The sequence below is a fragment of the Mus caroli genome, chromosome 1 (assembly GCF_900094665.2).
Source record: "Mus caroli chromosome 1, CAROLI_EIJ_v1.1, whole genome shotgun sequence".
Classification (NCBI taxonomy): Eukaryota; Metazoa; Chordata; class Mammalia; order Rodentia; family Muridae; genus Mus; species Mus caroli.
Window position 1 is genome coordinate 122,312,762 of NC_034570.1, and position 20,599 is coordinate 122,333,360.

Genomic DNA, 20,599 nt, shown 5'->3' on the forward strand with positions numbered 1-20,599 from the left:
CCTCCCGAGTCCTCCCTGACTGAACAGCTGGAATGAGGAGTAGGGAGGGAAGCTAGGATTGGCTTAGAGTCAGTAGCAGGGTGTGTCCATGCAGCGCGGGTGAAGCTTTTACCTGTCTAGGTAAGTCAGGAGGAGGTCAAAGGAAGAAACCAGTAGGAGACACGGCCTGAGAGGCAAGCGGTCTCCATCTCTGCCCTCTGGAATAGAAGGGCGTTACTTTCTTGTCTTCAGACCCCAACCCAGAGAAGGTGAGTCAATCACTAACCAACTATTGCTTATTCTGCAGCAAGGGAAAAGATTTTAAGGGAAGGCAAAGCTATATATAGGGCTGTGCTGAGGTGTGCCGCAAGAGTGTGTGACCCTTTACACCGGACCTGGGGTTTTCAATCTCTGTTGATCAAATCTCTCCGTCAGCCTGAGATTTTCCAGAATTGGAATATTTTTATGGAGGACCGGGGGACATCTCTTCCGTTTCTTTATTTAACTTACATAATCATATTGAGCAAACAGAAGCCAGACCCAGGCATGGTGGTATCCACCCATAATCATAGTACTCTGAAGATGGAGGATGGAAAGTTTGAAGCCAGGCTGCTGGGAAATACAGCAAGTTCCAGGCTAGCCTATCCTACTTGGAAAGACCTGACCCAAAAAAAAAAAAAAAACAAAAAAACAAAACAAAACAAAAAACAAAACAAAACAAAACAAAAAACCACCTTTTCCTAGAATTTGGAAATTTCCATCTCTAGAGCACTAAGATGAAGTAGTGATTTTGAAAGGGAGTGAGTGACTGGATAATTGGAGCACAGGGAGTCAAATGGAGGGGAGGGTCATGCGAGTGAGCCAGATACCTTAGTTTTCCATTCCATTTGTAAAAGGAAATTCTCCGTGGCTCAGTGTCTCTCTTTATTTAAATAAGGGGTGCAGTGTGTGTGTGAGTTGATAATGGTGCACTCTGTGCAGATATGTAAAGTCTGAACCGAGCTAGATTATTTGCAAGGAGAATTGAGGCTTGGAAATATGGAGGAAACTCCAACTCAAGCTAGCATTTTATCTTTGGAAAACCCACAAATATTCTAACTCGGATCAAATTTACTCCGGGTCTACTAGCTAGTTAAATCTCTGGTTTTACCTGTTGATAGATGTAGACCAAAAAAAAAAAAAAAAAAAAAAAGTTACTTGGCCATGCTGGGCCTCACCCACATTTTATTTCATCTCAACATACCAAACCTAGCCAGACTTCCAACTGGTGCTCAGGTCAGAGTGATGCGGCAGAGTCCTCAGGAGAAGAGGCTCAGATGTCCCCGTGGACACAAAGTGTAGCTGGAGCATCTGTCTAGAGAAGCTGCCACAGAAGTGCAGTCAGGGGAGCAAGTAAGCTCGCTCCCATCAGCATGGAGGTCAGCACACAGCAGCTAACTTTACCTCTGGCCTTCTGCAGAGAAAGAGGAACATGGAAAGACATCAGCATGTAGCCCTAGATGACTGTATCGAGCTTCTGGTCCTGAATGCTGGAGCTTTAAGTTTTATCTTTCCCCTACTCCACAGAGCCAGCCTCTTCACTTGCTATCACGGATGATAAACTCATCAGCAGGGGCCACAGGAGTCACCTGCAATGTTTAACAAGGCTCTGCTATGCAGAGGGCATTTCTACCAAGTCCCTCCCACAAAAGCACCGGTAAAAGAGAGACTAACGCTGTACACATGGTACAGATTTTAGTCTTTTGGAGCTTGTGTTAGGTTTTCTGGGTGTTCTCCAGCCAGGGCTCATTCTGCGTCAGCAACACACAGAGCCCCTTACCTAAGAGCAACTGTCCTGTGACTCCAGGATGAGTCCTTAGGAAGGCGTGCTCATAGGAGAGGATGGTGAGGAGGTCTGATTCACATAGCCTAGAACAGCACTCCGGCCCTCCTCCACACCCACTGCTCCAGATGCCAGGGCTCTGTGTGCCATTTATTTACTCTCTTGCAAGGCTTGGCTAGTTTCTGAGATGTAGTTAATATTTAATGTGTCTTTGGATAGGTGGCCCTGACTATAGGCCGTGCACATTTCTTAGTTTGTTTCCTTTTGCCCTTAAGTCTCCAAAAGAGGTCAAGGGTGAAAAGAAATGAAACTCTCACCTTGACTGTTCTGCTTGTTTCTCAGGTTTCTTATCTGGCAGAAATGCCTAGGGTTTCGATTGCTGCCCTGATACAGCACACAAGTTTCAAGGTTATAAATTTGGTAGAAGGGCACAATGCGGCTAGGTTAGGCCGAGCCAGGGGTGGAGAGTGAGAAGGTGGTGAGAAAAGAAAGACTTCTTCTGCTCAGATTCTTTGTATCAGAAAACTAGGTGTGGAAATCCTCACTCGCCCCGTGACTGGGTGGTGTCAACAGCATCCTCTGCAACTGCATCTGGAGCTGTGTTTTTATTCATGTGTGTGTTGTCAGAATAACCGACCAATCTGGAAATACAAAACTGAACCAGATGATGCACAGACTTCAAGGCATGATATAGAAGACAAGGGGATCTGGGCTCTCAGTAGCAGAGTGGCCAGTGATCCTGACTTAAGTATGCTGGCGTCTAGTCAATATCTTGAGATGTCCTTTGTAGGTGTGAGTCATTCCTACTTAGGAATTTTGGAAAGTCGCCAGTTTTCTCAGACGTGAAATGAATACAATACAACCAGATTCTACTGAAGATCTGATTAGCAAATCCGAGAGCACTTTGTAGCAATAGCATACAAAGAGTGTGAAGCAGAGCCGTGCCCATTGTCTGGGATCTCTTCAGTTGCTTCTGGCTTAGAAATGAGAGCTCACTGGTCTTCCTGGGAGGAACAAGAAGCCAGCAACCCACAGTACAGCCCAAAGCACACATGAAGGAACAAAGGGAGTAATTTTCTCTAAAAGTAAGAGGCAGCACCTCACCCATTGGAGGAAAGATTACATTAATTGTAGTGAGTCACCTTCAAGATTTATTACTCTGGTTATACATGGAATATTGAAGCCAAAAATAGTCCCTTGAATCCACACTGACTCCTTGAAAATGATGTTTTTCTCTTATGCAGTGTCAGGCCCCTAATGCCTTTTAGGTGCGCACAAATGCTAATCTAAACAAACATTCCACAGATTCCTTTTGGTTGCTGACTTTACAGGAAATAAAGTAATATAAAGTCTCCAAGTAGCTCACCCAGTAGTCCGATGATTGGCCTTCTCGGACTGCATTCTTTATTAAGTTAAGCTCTTTGACAACTTCATGCAAGTATGCAATTCATTCTGCTCGCTCTCTCCCACATCCTTACTGTCTTCCTATCCTGTCACCCTTTCCTCCCTTCTACCTGCTCCTTTTCCAGATTCCTGATTTGGGACTTTGTCATGTGGTCCATTTAGTTTATCTAGGGCCATCTTTTGACCAGTGGTGAGGTCACCTGGGGGTACACTGAAGTCACATTCCCTCTTTTCCTGAATCTATCCCTAGGAAGTAGTTCAGCAGTTGGGGGGAAAGGCTCTCTGGGTCCCTCTCCCATCCTTGCTTGGCTACTGGTGGGTGATTCTTGTGCAGACCCGGTGCAGTCTCGAGAAGCTGAGAGCTCACGATAACAATCGGTGTGCCCTGCCTAGACTATGACATTTCTAATCTCTCCCCTCACCCCACCATCCCTTCTGGCCCTTTAGTCTTTCTGTCTTTCTACCTGCTCTTCTGCCTTGGCGAGGGCAGTATAGGACTGAGAACTCAGCTGTTTTCTCCTTTTGAGTGGCCTTAACCTTGCAGAGAGGAAGGAACGGCTCTGAACTGCGTGGCTGGGATGAGTGAACTTAGGCTGGAAGCTTCCTGAGTTTCTGTTTCTTTGGGTTGGGGATATTGAGGAACTGACCTTTTGCAGAAATCCTAGAGCTGCCTTACCCCATGGTAATTATCACAGGGCTTCATCACTGTCCCTTCCCTCCTGCACTGTCCTTATCTCCTGAGAGGCTCTGAACTCTTGTGTCTGGTTCAGAACCCTGCCTTTTCTTTCCCCGGTGTTTTGCTCACCCTCCCCTGATTTATTTAATGGTCTCTCCTAAGCAAGAGGGGAGCCCTGTTGAGGCCTTATGCTTGCCAGCGCAGCCGAGCTGGAAGACAGATCACCTAATCTAGCCCAAACCTGACACTGGCACTGGAGCAACTGTTAGCAGACGAATATGTATGTACCCTGGCGTCTAAACTCCAGGTCCCCAGATCTCAAGATTGTCCCAGGACAGTTTACCTTCTCTCAGGAGAGTAGCAGAAATGATTAAAAATATAGTACAGTGTTACAGGCAAAATATGGATTTGTATCACATAAAATCTATCTCTCTCCTATGTTCCTATTGCTCCTGATACTAAGTTTGTACATAATTCTTCTAAACCTTCATTTTCCATAAAGAGACTTACTCTTGACCTTCCCAGCTCTCGTGGACTATTTCCCACAACCAGATGTGAAAATCCTTGGGAAGCTCAGTAGCAGCAATGAAGTTGTTTTTGGTTGGTTGGTTGGTTTGCTTTGTTGCTATTACTGCCTCTGAAATGAACTTGAAATATTACACCACACACACACACACACACACACAGACACACACACACACACGGAGCTGAGTCTGAGAGAAGCTAAACTAGACATCTTTCTTGTTCATCTGCTGTACTCTAGGAAACTTCACTGGGAATGTAGGCAAGAGCAGAAGACAAGTGTTACTCAGGGGAAACAGGACGGCCCTCGGCTGCTGCAGGTGCCATGCTCAGATGGCCCAGGGCAGAAAGATGACTTGAGTCTCATTGGTGACATGTCATGTTTATGATACTTATTAACAATGACTGCAACTGACATTATTGGGCATATCCTATACAGTGTGTTCTACATAGGCTATTCCATTGTACCAGAGTCTCATAATGACTTTAAGAAGGATGCTATTAAGGGCCTGGAATCCCCCATTTAGACAGAGACTCTTCTCTTCAAAACCCTTCTTTCTTGCTCCCTGTGCTTGGGTTTAATTTGGTGTGAGATGGATCTTGTCTGATTTTTATAAGAACAATAGTACTTACCTATTAAATTCACTTGGTGATTATCTGCTACCAATGGAGCTTTGTGTGCTAACTGGCCACTCATTTAATCCTTACATTAATCATAGTTAACAAGCAATTTGCCTCAAATCAAATACCTAAGTGGCTCAACTGGAATTTGAACCCAGAACCCAAGCTCTCAACCGTGTAATATGTACTGGGTGGGGTAATGAAAATATGCTAAACTCCTTGCTTCACAATGGGAGGAAGCAACTAAGAGAAAGAATAGAACCTCTTGTCTGACTGGCCTGCCCTCTGCTCCCTGAATCCATCTTTCTGCATGCATTTGAACCAGCTTGTGTGTCCCTCCATGCAGACTGGGGGTGGAGTTCAGACATGGCCATGGCCGGTCCACAGCCCCCTTCCAGCTCGCTGCTTCCTTGGTATCTTGCCATCATAGAACCCCAGGGCCTGAACAGAGCTTTGCAGAAGCCTCAGCTCACACGTGGCTTTGATTGTTCTCTTTTCAGGCCCAGCTTGGGACATTCTTCACTTCCATTCACTTCCCCTCTGGGAGCCCCTTTCACCACCCCTGCGCCTTGCTTCAGGCGATGCCCAAGAGGGAGCTTTGGCCAGCAGGGCTGTGCTCAGAACCTGTGACCCACATCGGCAGCTGTGGCGACATGATGAGCACCACCTCCACCCACTCTGGATCTGTATGTACTCTCTCCCTCTCGCAGCCTGGTCCGCTCTGCACACTGGCCCCGCCCCGCCCCGCCCCGCCCTACCCCGCTGGGCCACCCACTGTCACTCAGCACACCTTCTCTTTCATCTTCTTCACCAGGGAATGAATCACTGGATTCCTGCCTCTGAGTCACATCTGCTTCTGTAGAGAACTGGGTGGGACAGTCTCAGAGCAATGGGATCGATACCTACCCATTCCTATTTTCATTAGATCAAAGAGCTTAGGTGGAGAAAAGGAGCAGGCACTTAAGTCAGGCTGGAAACTGGAGAGTAGATTTTTGTAGCACACGGACTTTTATAATTCTCGGTGATGTCCAAGCATAGTGGTAAACACCTTTAATCCCAGCCCTCAGGAGGCAGAGGCAGGTGGATCTCTGTAAATTTGAGGCTAGCCTAGTCTACAGATCAAGTTCCAATATAGCCAGAACATAGTAGTGAGACCAGTCTTAGTGGAGAGAAGGGGGAGGGGAGGGGGAGTGAGGGGGGAGGGAGATGAGAGGGTTCACTGCAATGAATAGCATGGCTTCAGTTTCCCACAAAAGTCAAAGAGAACAGAGTAGTTAGGAGCCCTTATGGAAGCAAACAAGTCCAGATTCCTTACTTAGAAGCCATACTACCTTGGCGTATCACCAATTTCTCTAAGCATCAGTCTCTTCAATTTGGGAGCTGTCCGGCTGTTTGTTTGTGGTTTGAGACAGGGTCCTACTATGTTGCTCTGGCTAGCCTTGGCACTCACTATGTCAACCAGGCTGACCTTCAACTCACAGAGATCCACCTGCCTCTGATTCCCGAGTGTTGAGATTAAAGGTGTGCACCACCACTCGGGGCACGTCTCCTCAGTTTCAAAGTAGGGAAAATATTAACACCCAGTGATGATGGTTTTCAAGGGAGTAATAAGATGGATGTGATGTTTGACTTTCCCTGGGGAGGCTTGATAGGGCACAGACAGACCGAAGACATGATCCTAATATGGAGTCTACTTACAGAAGCATGTGTGACTCTCAGGCATTGCCAAAAAGCCACCAGCATAGGTGACAGCTCAAAACCCGTTCCTTGTAGCTCCCTGACCAACTTGCAAAGAGTCAGTCTCTCTCTCTCTCTCTTTTCCCCCCTCTCTCTCCCTCCCTCTTTCTGTGTCTCTGTCTCTGTGTCCCTGCCTCTCTCTGACTCTCTTGCTCTCTCCCCACCCCCCAACACACATCTGTTTACTGCCTACATAACCTTGGGGAGGGGCTATGTGAACCTTGTGACTTTCTGAGATCACTGAGCAATCTAAGTTTTATCAGCTGAGTCTTAGAAGTTCCCCCCAAAAGGGAGTGTCTGGGGTTAAAGGACAACAGCTAAGCATCATAAAAGAACGTCTAGAAAGCTAGGCTGCTGCCAGTGTGTCCATCCCCAGTGCCTTATGAAGTAAGAAAAAGGAAAACAAGAAGCTATTCTTAGTGAGTATATTGACACACATCCAGTCTCAACACAGAGAAAGCTAAGGTAGGGAGACAACATATTATCAGCCAGGCTGGACTGTACAGTGAAACCTTCTAAATAAACAGAGTTCACAAGATGTCTCAGGAAATAAAGATGGAGTCCTATTCTCAGAATCCACAGGGCACAAGGAGGAAACTAACTCCTTCTGATCTCTACACGTACAGTAGCACACACATGCCCACACATACACATGTACAAAGTAATAAAGATTTCTAAACAGTATAAGAAATAAAGCCCCTATGTAGAAAATAAATGGCCCTTTCTGAACAGAGACAGAATCAATGTCCAAAATCAATGCTTATCTGTTTGTGAGGGCATGGAAGAAACTATCCTTTTTCTGGGCCTGAGTTTAAACTCTGGTCTTATAAGGTTGGAATGAAGGAGGAGGTGTGCCTTCCATCCCAACGTAAGCATTGCTTTGCTGCTCATCATTCTTACACACAGTGTACGCCTGAGCGGGGGGGATGGGGGAGGGGGACAGTGCTTGCCCTGCATGCACAAAGGCCTGGTTAGATCCCCGACACACACAAAACCTAGTTAAATACCAGATGGAGGGAAGTGAATCAGAAATTCAAGGGCATCCTTGGCTACTGAGCAAGTTCAAGGACAGCCTAGGTTACAGGAGGTGCTGTCTCAGGAAAAAAGAAAAGGAGAAGGAGACAAGAAAGGAAGAGAAAATCTGACGTTTATGAAAGGTTTCTACCAAATGTTAATGTTTAATATAGTTAATGGGTTTATGGGTCGTTCGTTAGTTTTGGAGATAGAGTATTCCTGGAACTCAGTAGTGTGCCCAGCACACCTGGATGCCTAGATAATAAGTTTTGATAGATAAACAGGGAGTAGAAAAGCCAATGCATGCACATATAAATCCAAAGTGCTCGCAGGATATGCCCATCTTCCCTTTGACATGAGAGACTGGGGACACAGAGACATCATCCTGTTTCTGACTGGAAGATATCAGTTAGAGTAGTCACGCTCCATTGGGTCATCTGTAAAGGAGAGATGCAGAGGGCAGTGTTGAAGATCTTTTAATGGCAAGAGCTGTCTGGGGGACTCTCCCTTGAGCAGGCATCTGGCAGGTGACTTATGGGACAGGCCCGACTGGGAGGGTTGTATCACCATCTCTTCTCCCCAGGAAAGTTTAAGCCTGTCTGGTAACCTTCACCAGCAATCTCAGGGAGGCTGCAACAGTCACAGATCTGAAGCATCACAGACAATGTGACAAGGAATGGAAATGCCAAGCAAAAACTCAGACCAAATGCCAAGTATCCCCATGGCTCCTTTTGGCGTGCACGTAGCTGCTGTTGGCACTGGCCTGCCTGCCAGGTAGTAGTTGAGAAGAGGCAGAAGTGCTTTGAAAAGTTAAAGGAGCTACCAGATACCAGTCAAGTTTTAGCTGTGCTGTTGGCCTTTACAATTCAGGGTTAGATGGAAGACATACTTCTTGAAATATTAAGGACTCATAGGACTGGAATGAAAACCTGGGGCTGCTTCTGATCTGTGCCCCTAAATAGTCTACCTACTCAGGACTAAACAACAGAAAAGTGCCCTTGCCACCTGCCTGCCTGCCTAGCCTTCCGAACTGAGTCCTGGTGGGCTTCAGCCTGCCAGTTCTCCTTGGTACCCACTGTTGCAGGAAGCAGCTTCAGAAGTTGGCAGAGCAGAGCCAGGGAAAGCTTGCCAGCTTCTTCCCCAACAGCAGGGTGAGTCTCAACACTCCCATCCCCACCACCAACCTCATAGCTGCTTCTCCCAACAGAGTGACAGCAGCTACGACTTCCTGTCTGCTGAAGAAAAGGAGTGTCTGCTCTTCCTGGAGAAGACCATTGGCTCCCTGGAGGTTGAAGCTGACAGTGGGCTCTCCACAGACGAGTCAGAGCCAGCCACCAGTCCTCGGAGTTTCCGAGCCCTACCCACCACCACCCAACAGGCTCCCCAAGGTAAGAGTCTGTCAGGGAAGCAGCACTCAGAAGACCAGAGTCTCCTAAACATTTCCCACCTTGCTTGTCCTCTGGGACAAGTTCCCAGGCAGAAAAGGGAGCCCTGTGCTCTCCTAGCCAGACTCAAGGAGAGGCTTCCTGAGAAACCAGCTTTCTGTGGTTTTATACGAAGTAACAGAGACCTCGGAAAGAAAGGAGTTTGCCTGGCTCTCTTCCGGTCAGGGAAGAACTTAAAAAGTGATAGGCTACCTCATGTACTGAGGAGTCAGGGAGGCCTAAGCAGTTGGCCTAGGAGACAATGAGTCAGCGTAGGGGAGCTAATCTGGGCGAGCCAGAGAACAAGACTGGGAGATAAGAGAGGGGTGTTCCAGCATATGTGGTACCTTGAGGCCCCTGTAAAGACACAGCAGAAAGCCTGTGGAGTCCCAACTCAGGAAAAGAGCATGGGGTGGCACCCAAGTGTGCGAGAATGTGTTCCAGGGTAAACAGAAAACACTGCTACTGTGGATGTCACACTGGTATTGTTTGCTAATTCAGTAAGTACTTATTAACATGGCCTTGGGCTGCCCCCCCCCCCCACCATCTAGACAGAGTAGAAATGGAAACTTCATTGTGTCCTGAAGCTAATTCACTGGGCCCAGTGGGCCTCACATACCTGCCAAGATCACTAGGGCAAGATACCATGTCAGTCACTGGTATGATCACTAGCTATCACAGAAACACCAAGCTCTCCTAGGAATTGACAGTAGAAGGCCAAAGCACATCAAGTTTAGATCAGGCACTTCCATGGCTCTGTGACCTGGGAGCCATGATAGCTACAAAGAATGTAAAGATCTTAAAGTCTCTCCCTGACTTTGGCGCAGGAACAGAAGGCTGGGAGAGCCTAAGTCAAGGATTGGAAGCAACTCGGAAGTGATGTCTTCCAACTGCTATGAAAAGCCAGTTCTCAGTCCACAAAAACCCGGCCATTCTTTATCCATTAGTCTATGTGACCTCCAGAAAACAGAGCTGCCCTGTTAAAAGCAGACCAAAGAAAGCAATCGCCACTGTTGGGGAAGAGAGTTGGGGAGGGATGTGCTTTCTGCTCTAGCAGCATTTTCAGTCTGTTTACTCCTTCCTTCTGTTCTCCTTAATCCCCACAGGAAAGCCAGAGGCCACAGACATTCAGCAGGTGCCAGTGCCAAAGAGAGCAGCCCAGTCCTCGTGTCCTCCTGAGTCTCACAGCCTGGGTCTCAGGTCTGGTTCCTATAGCCTTCCCAGAAACCTTCATCTTGGCAGAAGCCAGAACCTCAGGGAAAGCGCCACCCAGACTAAAAGCCCCATCTCTGAAGCATCTGAGGTATTCTTAGAGGAGCCTGAGAAAGGACAAACCAGCCAGGGCGCTAAGGCTAAGACCATCCAGCCACCATTCCCATCCCAGAAGGGTACCCTTGACCTGAACACAGTTCTTATACCCCCGCCAGAAGCTTTTCAGGACATTAGACCAAAGGAAAGTGGGGAAGAGAGCCCACCTAAAAAGCCAGGAGAACAGACACACACACCACAGGTCCACTCTCTGGAGAGAAGTCCACATTCCCAGAAGAAAGTGGAAATGTCTTCTGAAACCGTGTCCCATAAAGCCACGGAGAAAGGCTGGACAGAGGGGCCGCAGCAACTACAGCAGCCTCCGGCCCAGTCATCTCAGCCCACGAAAGCTGAAGAACCTTCTCTACCTTCAGGGGTCAAGCCAAACATCCAGCAGACTCCTCTCACAACCTCAAAGGCCCGTAAGCTGCCACCTAATATAGTCCTGAAGAGCAGCCGAAGCAGTTTCCACAGCCATCCCCAGAACTGGCTGTCAAATCACACTGAAGCTACAGACCCTGTCTCTTCTTTGCAAGAACAAAGGAAAGCCCGCAGAGAGGCTCTGGAAAAGCTAGGACTGCCCCAGGACCAAGATGATCCCAGTCTGCTTGTAAATAAACATACCAGTACCCTCAAAGTCAGGGAGGCTCAGCCTCAGACCCCTTCCCAGGCCCGGGCTCCTGCTCGGCCAGCATCTCCAGCTCTGGTCTTGGGAACTGCTTCTGCAGCAGGGAAAGTGTCCCCAATGAAGGCTGTCGCTCCTATGGACTCTCTCAGCAAGAGTTGGATTCCTACCCAGGAAACCCCTCCAGGAAAGGTTGCAGAGGCCAAGTCTATGCCCATTCCTATCCCTAAGGCCTCAAAGGAGAACAGTTCCCGAACACAGCCCAAGCCTGACCCACGGCTGACCCTCCAGGAAAGTAGCATCCCTGGCCTGAGACAGATGAACTTCAAGTCCAATACTCTGGAGCGTTCAGGCGTAGGGCTGAGCAGCTATCTCTCAGCAGCTGAGAAAAAAGACCCCAGCGGCCAAACCAGCACATCTCTGGGAAAGAGCCCCTTCTTGGACAAGGTTTCACCCAGTGCCTTTCGTAATTCCCGGCCCCGGCCTGCCTCCTTGGGCATGGGAAAGGATTTTGCAGGAATCCAGGGGGGCAAGCTGGTTGGCCTGGAGCAGGACCAGTGCTCCCAGCAGCCATCCTTCAAAGGACAGAGTTATGACAAGCTTCCTCGACCCCCCTGTGTCAGTGTCAAGATATCCCCAAAGGGCATTCCTGATGGGCACAGGAGGGAGGCTCTGAAGAAGCTGGGGCTGCTGAAGGAGTAGCGTAGGCATGGCAGAGCCCATGCTAACCTGCCAGAAGAGACTGGCTCTACCTAGAGCCTTTGCAACCTCACAGCTCAGAGCTGGCTTCCTTCCTGTCTGAGGTGAAGAAGGAAGAGGCTTGAGGCCAAGGAGATGTCTGTACTCAGGCAATTGTGCTACTGATTAGACTCACAGAAGGAGAGAGAGAGAGAGAGAGAGAGAGAGAGAGAGAGGTGGGGGGACTTGCATATCACTGACACTGTTTCTATAGCAAAAGGAGTCACTGTTCAGAACTCTGCTCTTGGTTGAGATTTTCCAAGTGCAAAGTTCAGCCTGTCCCAGTACTGAGTCGAGCAGAGTGGCCAAACCTGAGAAGCAAAGTCAAAGGACACAAAGGACGCAGAAGCAACTTAAAAAGATGAATTACACAGAGCACGAGACTATGGTGGCATGAAATACAGGCTGAGTTTCTGCAGTAACTGGAGTGAGACTGGCTTGTATTTGCTGTGCCCCTCTCTCAGGGCCTTCCAGACATGTCCTGAGGCCAAGGGGATTTGGTTTGGTGTCTTTACCCACTGCCTTCCCTATCACTTCTTGCAGGCTAGGACATATGCCTGTCTCTAGATCTCAAAGCCATTGGATAGCAGGGGGCCACTCCCAGGTCTGAGGAAACTGAATATATGGCCACACACTCCTCCATTTCTACCTGGAAGGATTCTTGTTGTCAGCTTGAAGAATACATTAATAAACTGTGCCATGGCCCACAATTCTGGAGTCCCTGTTCTTCCTGCTTTCTGTCTCCGTGGCTGGTTTCAGGACACGTCAGCACTGAGCTGGAAGCCCAGCCCAGCCCAACAGCTTTATAAACACACAGAGTCATTTCTGAACTTCTCCCTGCTGTTCAAAAGTGTTCAGGTTTCCTGGGGGCTAGAGAGGGGACTCCATGGTTAAGAGCTCTTTCAGAGGACCCAAATTCAATTCTGAGCACCTACTCACAACTGCCTATAACTCCGGTTCCAAATCCAGGAGATCCAGCGCTCTCCTCTGGCCTCCAAAGACTTCTGAACTTGTACACACATACATACATACATACATACATACATACATACATACACACACACACACACACACACACATACATGTTCAGGTTTTCTCAGCTCTGATGATGGAAACCCAACACATACACAGACAATTGGAACTCAGAGAGATCTTAAAGCTCCCTGCAGCCACCAGAAAAGGAGGTGCTACATCAGTACACCTGCCATTTAGTAACAGCTAAAGCTGAAACCAGGACAAAAAATATACATATGATGCAGCTCACCTAAGACAGTTGTCAGGTCAGTCAGGTTGCTACTCCATTGTGCCTCCACTGCATCCCTAGTCAGTGTTCTTGCACACAGCACTTCAGACGTCCATTGTCACTATAATAAGAGACTCAGCCTTAGAACCTTCTGAATTCTAAAGCATCTTCCAAAGCACTGAGTGAACTATTGGGAATACTATGTGATGCCGTTGGTTCTTTTTTCTTTAACAAGGAGTGTATATTGTAACTCTTAGTAACTCAGAACTATTCTTCCTCCAAATTCCCCAACAAGTTCTATACATCTTGAGTGACTTGGGTAAGTCTTGTGGCCTTAATAACCAAGTATGGCCAGACATGGCTCTAATTTCCTTTCAGTAGTGTATGCTATGATAGCTGTGTGCCAGTGGTTATGGAGATGCCCAAGAAGAGCAGGTAAGCAACTGTTGTGTAACGATGCTCTTTAGGTCCTTCGTTCATCTCTGCTTTGTGTCCTTAGAGACCCATTGCTGTCAAAGATCAAAACTAACAATGAGACAGTTAGGATTAAGGGCTATGCATGACTCCACCCCATCATGGTATGTGGGGTGTGGGTGTGGCAGTTTCTGTGTACACTCTTTACACACCCCCACATACTCACACACCCAAATGTCTGCTACCTGTTTCCCAGGTGAAGACCTGATCTCTCAGAGCTGGTAGGGACTCCCACATTGGCCAAGCTCCATTATTACAGCCTCTCAAAACACAGAAGGCCAATTCTAGATGACTGACGTGGCTTGCTCTATTAGGTGCTATTTTCTATGTGTATTTCAAGACACAAGTTGGTTCCCTACTCACTGAATGATTAAGAGAGAACCCTGAATAAAACCTCAGTTGGTACTGAGGCTTCCTGAGAGTCTAGGAGCAACACAAGGGTAGCCTTGTGTTGGTCAGAAGTGCCACCGGCAACATCTTCATCCATAAGAAAGGAAAGATCTCAGTCCTCCAAGCCACTTACAGCCCGCACCTGCCTCTCTGTATCTTCACCACAGTGTCTTCCTCATTCCCCCATCCCCTAAAGGGCATCTTTACTCAACAGTGTGAATGACTCCTTTCTGTTGTAGCTGAAGATCCACGTTTCCCATATGCTTGTCCTTCTGAGAATAATCTACTTTAAAAAGCTGAGGAGAGCAGAAAGCAAATGTTCACCACACCAGCATGAGGATATGAGTTCAGTCCCTTGTGAACACATTTTTTAAAAATGCAAAAATGAAAAAGAAACTATGCGTAGTAACACATGCTTATAATCTCAGTTCTGAGGAGACAGAGACAGAGGACGATTTCTGGAGCTTTCTGGGTGATGCTGTCTCAAAAACCAAAATGGAATCCTCCATGTGCACATTCATTCATTCATTCATTCATGTTCTCCCTCCCTTCCTCTCTCCCTCCCTTCCTTCCTCCCTCCCTCCCTCCCCCCCCCCTCTCTCCAGGCACACACACATACACAAGAAGGAAAAGAGAATGCTTTTTAGGATTCAAGAATATCAACCCAAACTTGTCCATCTTCATTTTAAAGAGGGGCATAAAGGTTCAGTGAGGACATCATCTCCCCCAAAGTGATATCACATCCAACCATTCTGACGGGTCTATCTTCTTGTACCCAGTTAGGCACCCCTTAAGTCGTCTTGCACTGGTGAGGTGGGAGTGGGTTAAGAGCTGCTATCTCTTGTCAAGAGCTTTTGTGTAAAGGTCTGCAAAACCATGTATGATTTTAAAGACCAGATTGCTCTACTCTCTCTTGGGTTTTAGATGTCTGTGATATCCCACCAGAGTCTTGCTGCTGCTGCTGCTGCTGCTGCATGCAAGCCATCTTCCAAATATAGAGGTAGGCTTCCCCCAAGCCTGGCCCAGTGGGATACGTGCCTGTAGATGTATGGATAGCTGCCTCCCTGAGTCACCACTTCTGTGCTACCCTAGGAGCACAGCACTGAGATTGCAGAGTGGTGAGACAGACATTCACGCCATCTTACAGTGAAGTCCAGACAGGCTCGCTCACCTCTGTGCTTCCCCACAGAGGAAGCATAGTTTGGCAAAAGCCATCCTATGACCTGTGAGTGAGTGAGTAACGGTGCAAACATTGCTGTGTGTTCTGTGGGAAGAGAGGCAGGTTAAAGAGGGAGAGTACAGGCTCTCTCATTCATGTGCTGAATCTGACCTGAAAATGAAGAATGAAGGGACACAGGCACGAGCAAGGTGCCCTCTCCTCTCTATGGCTTACATGGTTGTCAGTGTGAGTGGAAGAGTATGCCATCGGTATGTGAGGTTTCAATCTCCTAGGTCCAGGATAGACAGGATTTCTCCTGTTCTTCTCCATCAGATTCTATGCAGGATTGCAGATGTAATGCTTCTCTGAAATTTCTGTGTTGTGGGTGACTATGGGGCATTACCAACGCATTCTCAAATCTAAAATTCATTATAGACAAATCAAGAAATCTGTGGGTTTCACCGCTGACTCTTAAAAGTTTTCATGAGTGAAATGAGGGTAGTACTGCTAGTAGTTTAAGATTGTGAGGATGAATAAGGGATATTAAACACATAGAGAACAGTCACAGGCACACTGTAGCAACTCAGTAAATTACAGTGTAGCCTTTTAACTCTAAATCCCTCTCTCTCATGGAGTATATGCAAAGTTGGAAGCCAAGTTCTCAGGAAACTAAATTCTTCAAGGAAACACGAAACCTATGAAGTCCAAAGTAGTCCAGTCTTTGGCTCACCCACCAGTCCACACAACAGCACCCACATTTTGCTTCCTGTAGTTGGAAAATGAAAGTATCTGCCTGAATCTGATGTTTATGTCTTATTGAGACTAAGCCTGATTCTTCCTGCTTCTGAATATTCAAAACCAACTTCCTTGATTGTCAATCTTATATGGTCAGGGACCAGACTGTCAGCTTCTTCATCTTCCTACTAACTTACGCTCAAGGAAGGACGTGTACCCAAATCAAGAGATAAAAGCTAAAAATATTTCAAGATTCCTGGAACACCTTGTAAAACTAAGATTGGCATCTCTCTGGCATGGATCAGCTGTTAGTGTGGAAGAGTCAAGAGGGGCATGTGATGGGCTCTCTCACCCTTCCTGGTGTCAGGATCCTAGGGATTACAGGAGCCATCATCACTGTCATGGTCATCACTGGCACCAGGCACACACACGTGAGTTAAAGACAGGAAGCATTCTAGACTGTCATTCTCTTGCCTGTTCCCTAGCAGAATTTTCATCTTTGTTGATCATCTGCCAAGGATGAAGAGTTCAAAATAGTCTAAAATATGATGACATCCTGGGAAAGCCCTGGACCAGTGAATTTCAGTCTTGCTCATAAAATGGGGTAGGAGATGTAACCAGGTCTATTACAGCACTGATGTGCTTGTCTGCTTTTTCACACCACCAATCTGCCTCAGTCCATGCCTACCCAAGAACCAGGAGGATATTTGCCCCATTGCACTAGTTTTCACTGTAATAAAGAGGGACACGTGTATTTGTATATAAGTCAATGTAAAATTCAGGCAGGGAAGCCATGGAAACAGGGGGAGTGGAAATGGACAGAAGGGGATACTCTGTATACCTTTGTACATAGTTCAAACTTAAAAGCCTTGGTGCCATTTCACACAGCCATCAAATACTAAACCAGCAAGAAAACCAACATCCATAGTGTAGGGAGAGGGAGAGGGGCACTCTAAAATGGACTACAAATAGAAGACATTGGTGTAACTGTGCTAGAAATCATATCAAGGGACAGGGGAAAGGAAGGAAATTAAAATAAGAAGAGTAAAAACACTTACTCTGCAAACATGAGGATCTGAGTTCAAATCCCCAACACACACACACAGAGCATGCATTCTCACACATACACGAGTGTTCGCACACATAAACACACAAGCACATACACATATGAGCACATTCACACATACACACATGAATGTACTCATACATGAGCACATACACATGATCTCACACACACAAGAACATGCATACACATATGAGTATACACATACAGGAACATATACACAAGCACACAAGAACACACACACATAGACACAAATATGTATGCACACATGAACACACACACACAAGTGTACAACACACATATATCCGAGTGCGCGTGGACACACACACACACGAGCATACACACATGCACACCATAATTTGACAGTGCTTTTTTTTTCCAAAATAGGCAGATACTATTTCATAAGTGTGTGTATCACCCTTACGGGTTAAATAATTTGAAAGTGCATTATGTGTATTACAGCAATGAGTAGGTGACTATGTTATGAATAAAGAAGACAAACATTATTGCTGGGAAAAGGAGCTATACACTCTAAAATAAAGGCTCGAATGAACCCTGTAAGCTGGTTTGGAATTGGAGGAATCTAGTAACTTGTGGGTAGATGGGAGATAGACAGATTGAAGACAGACAGACAGATGATAGATAATCATAGACAGAGACATAGGTATACATTTACTTGGACATCTTTCCTATCTCTCTCCCTGAAAAAATCTGGGAACAAAAGGATCCCTGTAGCCATGAGCATATCTAACACCCAAACTATGAGTTCTCAACACCATTCCCTACCAGAAGAAGAGAACTCTTTGTAGAGTTCTACACAAGTGCAGAAAGAAGATACAATGGGCTTCAAATGCCTTCCTTGTGCTACCAAAAAAACAAAGGACTATCCAAGCAATGACAGTGGCACGTTGGAAGAATGTCAGCAGAACACAAAGTTCTCTTAGCTAAACACAAAAATGTTGAGCAACAAATAAATGTATGGATTGTACTCCTTGGAATAAAAGAAAACACCAATGATCCTATACTGATATAAATAACTAGGTTAATTAATACTAAATCCTGAAAAAGATACATGCTACAATTCTGATAAATAAAGGCAAGATGATTGTCAGCAATAAAGAGCATCATTCAGAAAACTGTAGGATTATCAATGTGTACTGAAACTCACAGAGGAAATACAATGAGATATTGGCATAACCTCAGCATATGTCTCAACAAAACAACAACAGAACACCTTACAAGCCCAGAATAGTGGTGCACACCTTTAATCCTAGCACTCTGCAGGCAGAATCAGGCAGAGCTCTATGAGTTTTGGATTAGCCTGGTCTACACAGCAAATTACAGGCCAACCAGAGCTACCTAGTGAGACCCTGTCTTAAAAACAAACAAATGAAAGATATACTGAAGGAAAATAGTATCTTTGCAAATAAATGCTTAGCAGATATGTTCAATGATCAACAAAATTTAAGATTTTTGTTATTCTTGCCAAAATAAATAAATAAATAAATCACCTTAAGCATGAGAACACATCAAATACAAAGTGGGAGATAGTCCACCAAAGCATTAGCCAGTATTTTTCTTCACAGACTTCAAGGTCTTGAAAAACACAGTCTTAAGAAATCATCACATATTGAAAGAGACATGAGAGATAACACACGGAGGCTATATGTGACCGTGGGCTGAATCCTGCACTAGCAAAGGACATTCTAATTTGCTAACAGAGCCTTGCAAGATATTGACATTTGAGAAAGCTGGGTGAAGCCTATGTGAGAACTCATATATTTTTGAAACTTTTGTATATTTTGAGTATCAATGTTTTAGCTTCTGTAACCTTTTATAAATTCAATATCATTGCAAAATAATTTAAAGTTTCAAGATAGAAAGCTGAATTCATCATGACCAACTTTCCCACTACTCTTAGGATACAGACCAAAATATTTTTTTTCTAAATTACATCTATTTATCTATTTGTGTGCTGCACATGCTGTAGGACATACACAGAAGTAGTAGCACACTTTAGGGATGGAACTCAGGTCATCAGACTTGACACCAAGTACTTCAACTCACTGAACATTCTCACTGATCCCAAGTAAAACTCTTAAACATCGACTCCAAACTGTGTATGTTCCAGCATAACCTGCCTTTTCCCTCCTGAGTTGCAATCATCTTTCTAGTTTATAGAAATGTATGCTTCCTCCAAAAGCATTTGCTCATAGATATTTTGCTAACGTCAGTGCCACTGTTAGACAAAGCTCCGTAGGATGAGCAAGCAATGCCGTATTACATACCATCCATATTGCTCAGCACTCTGCGTGACGTAAGCATGCAATGACATCTGTTGAACAACACATGATTAAATAGGGTGCAGTGTGCTACAAAAGGTCATCATTCCTAGAATTCAAACAAAAGGTGGGGCGCTTTTGATTCTCCAAGCCTTAGGTGCATCTTTTTAATTTTTGTTTAGTTGGGACAGAGTCTCATTGTAGGCCAGGCTGACCTGAAATTTACAATCCTCCTGTATCTGGCATCAACCTCTTTATTGGGATTGCAGCTGTGTGCTACCATGCCTGGTTAATATACTATATGTAATAAAGTATATTTAATAACATAATTTATATATTCACACTGAGACTTGTCACGTGGGATGTAACGAGATGGTCATCTTCCAGTTGTCATCTTGGAAGCCAGCCTTGACACACATATGTGTAGACATTGTCTCAATCCAGGGCCTTGGGGTGCTGGGGGAGGTCCTAACCAGCCATGTTAATAACAACTCTGTAGGCCCATGCTTGGAGTCTTCGGAGGCAGCAGAGGATAGTTCGAGAGGACAGACTGAACAGTATCTTGAGAATTTTAATGAAAAAGGACATGTGATAAAGCCTGGTCCCTAGTTTGGTGCCCTTAGAAAAATGAGCACGTCAAGAGGTAGTAGTACCTAGTGTAGGTTCTTAAACCACTGAGAGGCTGGCCTTAAAGTTGGCTGTGGGTCCCAAGACCCGTTACTCTGTATCGGTCCCTGGTCATGAGAGGAGTGATTCTGATCTACTATATGCTCCCTACCATTACCACCCAACACCCCCACAAAAGGCCTGGAAGAAAATAGAGTCACCTTGGGCGCAGAGTCTGCGGATACCCCCAAGCTCCCCTAGAGGACTCTCCACGTGGTCTTAGGCCCACCGCTGAGTGGAACACAACTTCTGTTCCAATCCAACCGCACGGGACCTGAGACAGCATTAGGGAAGCAGAAAAGCCGGCCTCATCAGGGTCACAAATCCCTTCTGGTCAGCGCTAGCACCGGGTCACCTGGACACGAAGTTGGCAGACACACCCCTAGAGGACAGCTTCTGAGGCAGACACTATTTCGGGCTCCAGACATCCAAGCACCTTTCCTGCCAGAGAAGAAGTGTCTGCCCCGCCCAGGAGGGCTTTGCTGGAGCACCTGGGGGTGCCATCTTGGTTCCTGGATCCCTCTGAGACTAGTCTGCGCAGGTGAAAGTGTGGACTACAGAAGCTAACAGCTTCTGGGACAGGCCCTGTTTCGGGCCTTCATTTTCTGCCAGGAGGCAGGTCTGAACACCAGATATCTGTGCACCTTCCCTGTAAGAGGAGAGCTTGCCTGCAGAGAGTGCTCTTACCACTGAAACTCAGAGGAGAGAGCTAGTCTC

At 46.2% G+C, this 20,599-nt stretch overlaps 1 protein-coding gene and 1 long non-coding RNA gene across 3 annotated transcripts in view; one reads left to right on the top strand and one right to left on the bottom strand.

The window, feature by feature from the left end:
* On the top strand, positions 1 to 12,580 carry C1H1orf116 (chromosome 1 C1orf116 homolog). 2 transcript variants are annotated; one of them, XM_021171086.2, is made up of 4 exons: positions 1 to 248; positions 5,525 to 5,710; positions 8,983 to 9,163; positions 10,306 to 12,580. In XM_021171086.2, the coding sequence occupies exons 2-4, from the start codon at positions 5,606 to 5,608 to the stop codon at positions 11,832 to 11,834; spliced, it is 1,815 nt and encodes a 604-aa protein (XP_021026745.1). In that variant the 5' UTR covers positions 1 to 248; positions 5,525 to 5,605; the 3' UTR covers positions 11,835 to 12,580. The 2 variants fall into 2 exon arrangements, with proteins under 2 accessions (XP_021026745.1, XP_029338435.1); XM_029482575.1 differs by lacking the exon at positions 5,525 to 5,710 and having other exon boundaries at positions 18 to 248.
* LOC110300820 overlaps positions 1,200 to 20,599 on the bottom strand; it is a 27,890-nt gene continuing 8,490 nt past the window's right edge. Inside the window, exons 2-3 of the long non-coding RNA XR_002378638.2 lie at positions 13,135 to 13,234; positions 1,200 to 1,432 (exon numbers count right to left, since the gene is read on the bottom strand). This is a non-coding gene — a long non-coding RNA (uncharacterized LOC110300820). The remainder of the gene's footprint in view (positions 1,433 to 13,134; positions 13,235 to 20,599) is intronic.

Bases quoted from the DNA above. Each gene is read 5' to 3' on its own strand.
- C1H1orf116 (XM_021171086.2), top strand. From the start codon at position 5,606: ATGCCCAAGAGGGAGCTTTGGCCAGCAGGGCTGTGCTCAGAACCTGTG. The intron at 5,711-8,982 runs GTATGTACTCTC...TTCTCCCAACAG, and splicing joins CCTCCACCCACTCTGGATCT to AGTGACAGCAGCTACGACTT. The intron at 9,164-10,305 runs GTAAGAGTCTGT...TAATCCCCACAG, and splicing joins CACCCAACAGGCTCCCCAAG to GAAAGCCAGAGGCCACAGAC.